The sequence below is a fragment of the Sorghum bicolor genome, chromosome 7 (genome assembly GCF_000003195.3).
Source record: "Sorghum bicolor cultivar BTx623 chromosome 7, Sorghum_bicolor_NCBIv3, whole genome shotgun sequence".
Taxonomy (NCBI): Eukaryota; Viridiplantae; Streptophyta; class Magnoliopsida; order Poales; family Poaceae; genus Sorghum; species Sorghum bicolor.
The window spans coordinates 54,212,342-54,223,696 of NC_012876.2; the positions used below are offsets into that span (position 1 = coordinate 54,212,342).

The 11,355-nt window shown below is 46.0% G+C and overlaps 1 protein-coding gene across 1 annotated transcript; it reads right to left on the reverse strand.

Moving 5' to 3' along the window:
- On the reverse strand, positions 3,972-10,391 carry LOC8075615 (agmatine hydroxycinnamoyltransferase 1). Its single transcript, XM_002445450.2, has 2 exons — positions 9,740-10,391; positions 3,972-5,091 (listed from the first exon to the last, which is right to left on the reverse strand). The coding sequence occupies exons 1-2, from the start codon at positions 10,220-10,222 to the stop codon at positions 4,387-4,389; spliced, it is 1,188 nt and encodes a 395-aa protein (XP_002445495.1). The 5' UTR covers positions 10,223-10,391; the 3' UTR covers positions 3,972-4,386.

Here is an 11,355-nt window from a genome sequence, read left to right on the forward strand (position 1 = left end):
TGAGGCCACGGCTGCCTCGAAACTCATCAGGAATTGGCGCGGATCGGCCTTTCCGCTGAATTTAGGGAGCGTGATTGGTTTGTAGGTTGTTGGCCAAGGCGAGGTCTGCAATCCTTCGGACAGAGGGGAACGAAGGTCCAAAGTGCCCCGCAGCATGCCGCCGTAGTTCGTCGGTTGCACATCTAATGTTGGGCCGGCGCTGTTCAGAACAGCGGGCTGAATTGTCGGCTGAGCTGGAGGTTGCATGCTAAGGATTTCTGCCTGCAGGAGTGAAAGCTGCTGCCTGATCTCGGCCGCTTGCGTCGCGGCTACCGCTGCCTCTTGGCTGGCGGCGTAGGCAGCAGCGATCCGGTCTCGCTCTTGCTGAAGGTTCCGCAATTGCGCTTGAAGCTGCTGGAGCTCTTGCGTGGCCGAGGGCTGCGCCGGGTCTGCGGCGGGAGGAGGTTCCTGGCGTGTTTCCGGCTGCTCGTTCTCTGGCTGCTCGCCCTCAGAACCTTCTCCCTCCACGGTCGCGTACGCGCTCCGCACGGCCCTCCTTGGCCTCCCTCTCCTGGAGAGCTCTCCCCGAGGTCTTGTGGTGCTTGTTCTCTTTCCAGCCATCGCAGGTTATACTTCGGCCCCACGGTGGGCGCCAATGTTGGGAAGAGGCTCTCCGCGCTTCCCAGCAGTACGGTGAGTAGGGAACCTTCTCACTCGGTGCCGTGAGAGGTCTGAGTTCCAACAGGCAGTAAGCTCAGTAGTAGGTGAATACAGTGAATGCTCTCTTCTATTAATGGTGGCATCACGCCCCTTATATAGGGCCCGGAAACCGACCCAACGTCATTTACATAAATGCCCCGTGACGGTGGGGGAATATTCCAGCATATTCTTTCATCGCAGTCTACTGACCCCAATATACTTGCGTAATTTCACGTTGCGAACCCTTCGTTCATCCTTTGACTGGGGCCTCAGCAGGTCGGAGGCTCGGATCCTTCGCCCAGTTGCGGATCCTCCGACGCTTAGGTGTCGGAGGTTCCGCAGCCCGGCTGGTCGGAGGTTGCTTCATCCGGCCACCCCGGGAGTTCCTCCTTGGCCTGGCTGCGTTCTCCTGCCATCCTCGGACTCGGGAGGGTCGGAGGTTCCAACCTTCTCCTCACTCGTGGACCTCCGCCGGTGCTTCAGTCCCTGCACACACTCTGCACGACCAGACGAGTCGTCAACATTAGCATTTCCCGTCGGAGGATATCCTCCGACGTTTCAGGCGTCGGAGGTTCCTCAGGTGAAGGATAGCCTCCGGCGCTACCAGGGGGAAGGATGCAGCTTTTCCCCAACAATAATGGAAGAAGTCGTTGTCTTACATGAAACCATCCATGAGCTTCACACCAAAAAGAGAGACGGTGTCATTTTCAAAATTGACTTTGAAAAGGCATACGACAAGGTTAGGTGGTCCTTCCTACAACAAACGCTACGAATGAAAGGTTTCTCCCCTAAATGGTGTCGGTGGGTTCAAACTATGGTCTCTGGTGGAAGCGTGGGAATCAAAGTCAATAATGACATAGGACCATACTTCCAAACCAAACGGGGACTCAGACAGGGAGATCCCATGTCACCTATCTTATTTAACATCGTTGCTGATATGCTTGCCCTGCTTATTAATAGAGCAAAGGTCGATGGTCAGCTAAGAGGTGTTGTTCCCCACCTTATAGATGATGGTTTGTACATATTACAATATGCAGATGACGCCATTATCTTTATTGATCACAACCCAGAACAAGCACAGAATCTGAAACTGTTGCTTTGCGCTTTTGAACAGCTATTTGGGCTAAAGATCAACTTCCATAAGAGCGAAATCTTCTGTTATGGTGCAGCTAAAGAGATGGAATCATATTATACTAGTCTCTTTGGATGCAACGCAGGGGAATATCCCTTCAGATACTTAGGGATCCCAATGCACCATAGACAACTCCTGAACTCTGAATGGAGAAAGGTGGAAGATCGCTTTAAACATAAACTCTCCTGTTGGAAAGCGAAATACCTGTCATATGAGGGAAGACTAGTTGTGCTTAATTCTGTCTTAAGTAGCCTACCCATTTTTATGATGTCCTTCTTTGAGATCCCTAAGGGGGTCATTAAAAACTTGGATCATCAAGTTTCTTTTGGCAAGGTTTGTCAAACAAACATAGATATCGACTTGCCAAATGGGACATACTATGTCGTCCTAAGGACCAAGGGGGATTAGGTATTCTAAATTTAGAATTGCAAAATAAATGCCTTCTAGCCAAATGGTTGGTTAACTTACTTAAGACAGAAGGTATTTGACAATCTCTTTTAAGGAATAAATACCTAAGATGCAAAACCCTAACTCAAGTGGCAGCAAAACCCAACGACTCTCATTTTTGGAGGGGTCTCATGCATATCAAAGATGAGGTGCTACATAATGGTTCTTTCGATATTAAGGATGGAACCAACACTAGGTTTTGGGATGATACATGGGTAGAAGATAAAGCACTTAAAGTGAAATATCCATCTTTATATAATATAGTGCAGGATCCTCATGCAACAGTCTCAAAATAAGTGTTGACTACTAGACCCCTAAACACCTCTTTTAGAAGGGCACTGGTGGGTAATAAACTTACAGAGTGGCTTAGTTTAGTAGGACGGATCTCAAATGTCGAATTGGTGGAAGGTTCGGATTATTTCAGATGGAGGCTAACCAATTGTGGTTTATTCTCTGTCCGCTCTTTGTATCTCTATAATATGGGTACACAAACACCTTTTCGCCATAAGAAGATCTGGAAGATGAAAATTCCTCTAAAAATTAAGATCTGCCTCGCCAGGAAAAATTGGAAGGGGAGTCAGAAGTGCATTTGCTTTAATGGGAATGAAACTATCCAACACCTATTCCTGGACTGTCCCCTTACCAAGACGATATGGAGGATTATCTTCTTTGCTACTAGGTTGACCCAACCTAGATCAATCAACCACATGTTCGGTGGTTGGCTATCTAATCAAAATAAAAGGATTAGAAATCTGATCTGGGTGGGGTGGCTGCCATATACTGGGTAATATGGAGATGTCGTAACGATGTTATTTTTAATCAAATGAAATCTAACTCCATTATGCAGGTAATTTTCAGAGGAGCATACTGGCTACGAACTTGGGCCCCGTTGCAGCATGATAAGACAGCCGTGGACGCACTCTCAATGATGAGCAAGAAATTAGAAGTAATTGCTTTAGAGTTATCCAATAAAGGTTGGAAACATATTTATTGTTTGAACTAGCGTCCTGGTCGATCTATAAGACTAAGGCTTTCTTTTATTTTTTCCAAAACTCTGTAATAATTAGCTGTGTGTACATCCCCTGGATGTAGAGGTCGGATATTTTTATCCATTATCTAAAAAAAATATAGTGGGTATTGTATGCATTATTGCCAAAAGTTTCATTGGCTGTTTGGTTCTCATGTAACGTCTCACATATTCGAATCGTGAACTTCCACTGCACCGTAATGGCTTGCACGGTCCTGCTGTTAAGGTGAGAACTTTTCTTTGCTGGTAGATTCTGTCCAGGTTTAGTAGAATTTGAGCTAGTCTTGGTCTTGTGCAAACCATTGCCAACCCACGAGAAACATGTAGTGCCAACGCACGACAATCTGATCAGAGAACTATATTATGTCCTCGTCACGGTATGCTACACACGACTAGGAAGATGAATGAGTAGCAATATGTGTGCCTGAGGTACGTACTGCCCACTCCTGCGTTGTTCGCCTTTATTTAACACTATCTTTCACCATGGTGTGCCGGAGATGACAGAAATTTGGCTGAAGATTAGATAAATTTGATTTTCTAGGCTTTCAGAGTGCTTGAAGGTTCACAATATTGCAACTGTTTGTGGTAAAAGTTGCATTTATTTGATGAGCAATCTTGTTCAAAAGCCACAACTCTGTTTCTTTTACAGTATATTGTCTTCAGTATCTTAATTTTACACTTAAATACTAAAAAAACATACTCGTTCTGACACATACCCAGAGAGTAACAATAATTTTACACTTAAATACTAAAAAAACATACTCGTTCTGACACATACCCAGAGAGTAACAAGGTGTCCACCAACACCTATCGGACAGAGAAGCTCATCCGGCCAATGGCGATGAAGCTTAAAAAGCCACAAGTCGGTTTTGGGTAGACAACGCATTTGTTTGACGAGCAATCTTGTTCAAAAGCCACAAGTCTGTTTCTGTTTATTTTACATTATTGTCTTCAGTATCTTAATTTTACACACAAATACTTGACAACATAGTCGTTCTGAGAACAGTTTTCATAAAATTTGAAACCGTTGAAACCCATATCATAGGTATCGGACGGCACGGGAATTTTCTTTCCCCAGCTGCCAGAGCCTGCCAAATGTTCCTCACTTGAGAACGGTCGCCGCGACCAGGACCTCACCGTCAGCGCCGCCGTCAGGCATCACGACCACAAGCCCATCGCTGCCACCGTTCAGGATGCTGTACGACACGTGCAGGGGCTTGCTGTCGCTGAGCACCAGCTCCTCCAGCCCAAGCTCCTGCCACTGGGTAACCTCAAGCTTGTATCCCCCGCCGCCGCCGCCGCAACCACCGTTGCTCTGCGGCTGCCCGTACGCCGCCGTGCACGTCTCGACGCTCACCCCTCCCTTGCCGTCGCTGTCGTCGAAGACGACGACCGGGAACTGTGGTGGCACCTTCCCCGCCGCGCCGAGCCGTTCCTTCGCCTGGGCGACACAGGCGACGACGAGCGCGTGGTGGTGGTCAGCCGGTGCGCCCGCACCAGCTGTGGTAATAGGTCTGGCTCTGAAGAGGACGGTCTCGGCGGCGTGGTCGTCGCCGCCGTCGTCGGCAGAGGCGAAAGCGTCGAGGGGGATGGACTTGACGAGCGCGCGCACGGCCCTAGCGCCCGGGCGCTGGAAGTAGCTCGCGTACTGCATCAGCGGGTGGGTGGCGACGTCGTTCTGAGCCTTCATCGTGGCGTGCGTGCGCGCCCACGACGCGAGGAACCTCGCCAGTGATAGGGGATCGGACAGCATCAGGCTGCAGCTGACGCCCACGGCGAAGCCTCCGTCACCCTGGAACCGTGTCAGCTGATCGAGCAGACAACACAAAAAAGTTTAGCTATCGCTATTATAAACATGTACACATGTACCTCTCAAGTCACGAGAGAGTAGGTACGTAGTATCGTCGTTACTAGAGTCGCATGAAGTCATCAACACATTTGGATTTCACCTATCAACGTTATTTTAAATCACTAGTACAAAATTTTTTAATAAAGACAGTCATTTTGGGTTAATGGAGGCGGGCTTCGTAACCGTCTCCAATAGAAGACTTTGGTTAATACACAAACTGTGGAGATGAGTGTTTTTTCCGTCTCGGTTAATAAATACGAAAAAAGAGAACCCCGTACATAGACCCGCACGCCGAGTCCATCCATAGGCCCATCGAACCCATCCACAGGTGGTGGCCACCGCTCGCCGGATCTGCGGCCTCGCTCGTCGGATCCACACCATGGCTCGATAGTTCTATAGAAGAGAGGGAGGAAGGGCGTAGGAGGGGAGCCGCCCCTGCCAAGAGAGGGCTCTGTCACCGCTATGGATCCAAGCCTCGGAGGCCATGCTCCAGATCTACGCCAAAGGAGGGCATGCTTCCCACGCACAGCGACGGAGGAGGGAGAGACCGACCCGCCGCTAGATCTACACCGGAGAAGGAGGGGGCCGCTCCCAGCGCGTCGCAGCAGAGGAGGCAGGGGCTGGCCCCTGTGAGCAGCACCGGAGGAGGGAGGATGTACGTCGGAGAAGGAAGGGGACATTCCCAGCATGCCATGACGGAGGAGGCGGGGGACAGTCCCTATGAGCAGCGCTGGAGGAGGAGGGACTGTGCCAGTGCCAGATCTACGCTGGAGGAGGAGGGTGTGGCCCCCACGAGCAGCGCTGGAGGAGAATGGGGTAGAGGAGTGCGTTAGAGGAGGGAGAGGAAGAGGTGTCAGGTGAAGGGCGTCAGGTGCGGTGGGAGGGGAAGGAGGGGTCAGGATAGAGCTATGGCAGAGACTGAGATTGTATAAGTTTTTAAAACCCTAACACTGTATATACATGATGGTCGTTATATATCAGGCTGAGATTGGCTGCTTGGGCTACAACTAGGGCCAACCTTCTTCGGAGGGGGGCCTTATAGTATGCCCGCTTCCAAAAATAGATTTACGAAGACGGGCACCTTAAAAAGACCACCTCTGTAATTAGGCCATTTTTGAGGCGAGCACCTTAATTTTGACTGCATCTATTAATCAGTTTTACAAGGCGGACAAATATGACCGCGTCGGTAAATAAATTTGACCGCCTCCATTAACAACCTAGCATTTTTGGAGGCAATTGAATTTTGTTTCTGCCTCCGTTAATGTTTAGGCACTCTCACCTAAAATCATTTAGGTAGTATTGAATATTTTGATTGAAGTTAGTCTCGTAATATCTTGCAAAGTCACATTTCTTTTCTTTGTACATTGCTTTGCTCCCTCTCTGATCCAAATTATAGTTACTTTAGTTTGGTCATAAGTCTAATTTCTTTAACTTTGATAAAAAAATATAGAAAATTGCACAAACACCTATAATATATTAATTTAGCAGTATAAATTTCTCCATAAATTATGTTATGATAGGGACAAAGATAAGCCACTACCGCGCTAGTCCTCTAGTGCCCCCTACACTGCCGCCGTCGAGCACCAGCCATCGTCCTCGACCTTGCTCTCCTCCTCGTCCTCACCCCCACCACACCGACCACCACCCCACTGCACTGCTCTAGGATTTCACCAAAACTCTGCAGCCGTGGCTAGGAGATATGGAGGGACTTGGTTTGACTTGAAAATAAAGTCAACATGGACTATAAGGTCAGTTTCAATGTGGAGTTTTACCTCCCAGTTTTCAACACGTGAAACTTTGACATAAAACAGATTTTCCACAGTGCAAAGTTTCATGGCACGATTTCATGGCTTATTTTACTATTAGCGGGTCCCACCTATCCCTGTCATCTCTCTCTTCCCTACATCCTTCTCGTCACCGCAACTCTGCTAAAGGCCGAGCATGGAGTGGAGGCCACATGGACACAACTCGTGCCTATGACTGGACGGACTCGCACGTTCTGCGGCGCCAAGGCAGAGGACAGTGGAGGACTTCGCGGCGGCGGAGGCAGTCTCGCTCGCGACGGCGGTGGAGGCGGCCCCGCACCAGGGGTCGCGGTTTGCTTCTCGTCCAGCGTCCGGCCCCCGCGACGAAGGTCCCATGGCCGGTGTCCGCCGCACGCACGAATTAAGAAGAAGATGTAGACCCGATGAAACGAAAGGAGCCTCTCAATGGGAGTTTCGTAGCATTTCACGGCCTTGGTAACACCGCTCAGCTTGTGTGGTGGAGATGAAAGGAATATCTTCTTCCTCCTCGTCGTTTCATGCAAAAAGTGTAGATTTGCTGTTGTGGCACCCTATTAAATATGCATGACACTCTCTATAAGACCACATTGTGACTAACCTAATAGAACAAAGGAATATTAGTTGGTGCCTAGAAGAGTGTGTGATCACAAACATTCTTTTCCTATTATTAGGTCACCGCAATGGTTATCAAATAGCTAGCTAGGAGGAATTCTATTGGCTCTCAATAGCACTTTACAAATAACTAGCGAGATGACATATAAAAATAATAAAAAAGTAGCACTCTCATTGGCTATCGAAGAGAGAGATCAAATAGCTAGCGACTTCCTAATAGATAGCGACTCATAAATAGCTAATCTAGCACAATCTTCTAGAAATAACTCTCTCATCTCCACAATAGCTAGCGACTTCTTAAGCTAACTATTTGAAAATTGTCATTGAGAGCCAACAACATTCTTCCTAGAAATCAAATAGCCAGTGATTTGAACGCCATTGCGGACGCCGTTAGAAATATTAGTCGGTGCCTAGAAGAATGTGTGATCACAAACATTCTTTTACTATTATTAGGAACGGTGCCTAGAAGAGTGTGTGATCACAAACATTCTTTTACTATTATTAGTGTGCGCAAATTGAATTTCAGGATGGAGACTCCGTATTGCTGGTTGTAGCTATATGTAGTTTACAATAGTTTCTTTATCAGAGTGATGGCAGGTTGTTGGGTGTTGTAGCTATATATTTATATTGATTTGGATGTACATCTTCATCGGATAGGATATATATAACTATATATATGTTGTTGGGTGCTGTACTGATGTGGCTATATATCTATATCATTTAGCATTTTCATTGAACAGATAACATGACACGTTGTTGGGTGACGTGGCTAGCTAATACTCCCTCAAGTTTAGAAAGCATATATACGCGGATTCAAGGAGTAATATAAGAGTTTAGTTTGTTATTACTCACTCAGTTCTAAGTTATAACTCACTTTATGTTTGTTATTAAGTCAAATTATTTAATTATGACTTAATTATTTTTTTAAAAGAATGTATTAATATATAAAATACTACTTTGAATTCAAGGAGTAAGAATGAATGCATTATCAAAATTCAAAAGATATTTCATTATGAATTTATTGAAACTATTTTGATGTAGTTGTTAACTAGTTTTATCTTTAAGACAGTTAAAAATGAACCATAATTTAGAATAGAGCTAGGGAGTATATATGTCACCTCATGTGTGACGTAGGTTTCTACGTGGCGTGGATGAAAAAGAGAGATGTTAGGGGAGATAAAAAGGTTGTCATCAATCTTCTAAATCATTAGATTTTGGCACTACGGGACATTTGCGTGGCATTGTACAATGATATATCATGCTCCCTCCTCTCTTTGTATCTATCGTTTTCACTTTCCGAGAGATCAATTATACTCGATTTTAACTAAGTATATATTAAAAATATTAATATTTATGGACATAATATTTTAATATATTTTTATAATAAATTTATTTAAATATATAAAAATTATTAATATTTCATATAAATCTAATCAAAATTTTAAAAAATTTAATCGGCTCATATTATGGACGGAGGGAGTAGTATAGCAGGTTTATCTTTTTTTTTCTTCCTTTGACCAGCACACTAAGGTAAGGTGTAGTTACTACTAGACAACGAAAAAGACAACATGTTGCAGGGTATTTGTTAATAGTTAAAGTTACATGGAATCCATGGTGTGGTAGGATAATAACCAGGGGCGAATCTACGTGGATTTATTGGGGTCAGCTGATCCCGATGACTTGCTAGAAATTCACTTAAAGCTCTTTAATCCATCTGCAAATTATTCTTTTAAATAGAGAATTAATATGTGTTTGACCCCGTTGTTTAGTCCTTGACCCCAGTAACAAAATATCCTGGATTCGCCCCTGATAATAACATTGTACTTGCTCTAATAGCAGAGGAATAATTTTGGTTACATTTCTTTTTTGTATGGAATAGAGAACTTTCAAGTTGATAACTTTGGACTTAAGAAGATCAATAATTATTAACCTTCTGCAGCAAACTTAAATTAAACTATGCAATGGCCAACTAAAGGTTAAAGGCATTAGAACTATAGATTTTTTTCACATAGAGCTTGGCTTAGATTTTCCCGATATAGTTGAAAAAGCTCTATGCAAAACTTTCAACCCAAAGCTCTATGTATGCCAAGCTCCAACACATCTATGATCTATCCCAGCAAATAGAGCTACTTAACTTGTTACCACGCGCCCGCCATGAATCCGCTGTCAACAAGGTGGATTCGCTTGGCATGGGCATGGATATATGTTACCTGCACGTAGACGAGCGCGCTCACGTCGGGGTCCTCCGCGTTCACGTCGGACCACGGCGCCAGCGCGGCCTCCCAGTCCCAGCTGCGCGCCCGGTGGTCCTTGTCCTGGACGGTCGCCAGGAACTCGTCGAGCGTCGCCTCCGCCGTGGCCTCCGTGAACCTCACGCCGGCGTCGTTCAGCTTCACCTCCCACGACCCGTCCGCGTGGCGCCGGAGCCGACCGGCCATCTCCGGGTGGTCGGCTACGGCCTCGCTCAGCGACTCCTTCGTCCACATCGCCTCCTCCCACAGCCGCGCCGACGCCGAGGCCCCGTCCACGCGGTAGTAGAGCACCACGCGAGTGCGCCGCTGCAGCGCGGCCGCCGGGAGCGGGGGCGAGGCCACGGCGATGTGGCGCGTCCGCCCTGGCTCGACCGCCCGCGTCGGCACGGCAGTCTGCGGCGACTGGAGGTGGACGCGCGGCGCCGCTGGCGTGGGTTCCATGCTGTGTCGGTGACTCGGCGATAGCTTGCCGCTCTCGAGAATCGAAGGCGTGGGTTAAGGTCGCATTAGGAGAGGTGCTCTAGCTTGCGATTTCCCTTTATTTGCAGGTGGCATGGTGCATGCAAGCTGTGCCGTTACTGTACATAGGGGGAAGGCGACGAAAACTATGCATGGCAGTTGGCAGGTGCTGTCATGGCAGGTCCCGGCAGTATTTTGGTCAAGGATACTACAGTACTGGACTAGTAATACAGTTGTGTAGTGGTTGTATGTTATATTATATTTATAGTAATGTACTTATCACTTATTATGATCTTATTATCTTACTCGTATAAGTGGCGGAGCCAGGAATTTGTGACTGGGTATGCCAAATGTATAAAATTTCGAAGCAAAGATGTCATAATAAATCCACAATAGTAACCAAAGTGCAAAAATACCATAATAAATTTATAACAATAACCAAAGTATAAGTTCGAGACATAAATAATTAAAAAATAATACAAAATAATGATACCATTACAGAATAACTCTACTTATTAATTTTTTCCTCAAATCTTGGGTATGCCTTAGCATACAGGGCATACCCCTAGCTCCGCCACTGGACTGGTATATAGTCGTATAGTCATATATAGTAGTTCATTTATTTGAGATCTAGTTGTTCTCTATAAAAATTTCTTAGTTCTTGTGTATAAGCCGACTTTAAACCGCGGTATAGAATTCACTTACAACTTTTTACTATTCTTTTTTTTTGTGAAATTCAGTTATAGACTCAAACACTCACATACACGAGCGCACACTTACCCCTTTGAACGCATGTACGCACACCCTATTCCTATGAGTATGTACCTCCGAAAAACTGAGTTGGATCGGTAAATCTCGAGATTGATGAAGTTACCACAGGCGCCTCGCTATTGACAGACACGTCACCTACCATTGAATGAGTAGCGCCATTAAATCATGTCAAATACTCCTGAACCTTAGTCAGGTACTAAAACTACAATACATGATGACTTCAAAAGGAAGGTACTCACTATTTTGCAATGAAAAAAGAAAGAAAAAGAAAAATATAGACACAACAAGTTTATTTCATCCTAGGGATTCAGGCCGGAGGGGTAATGGGTGTGGTTGGGAGGGTG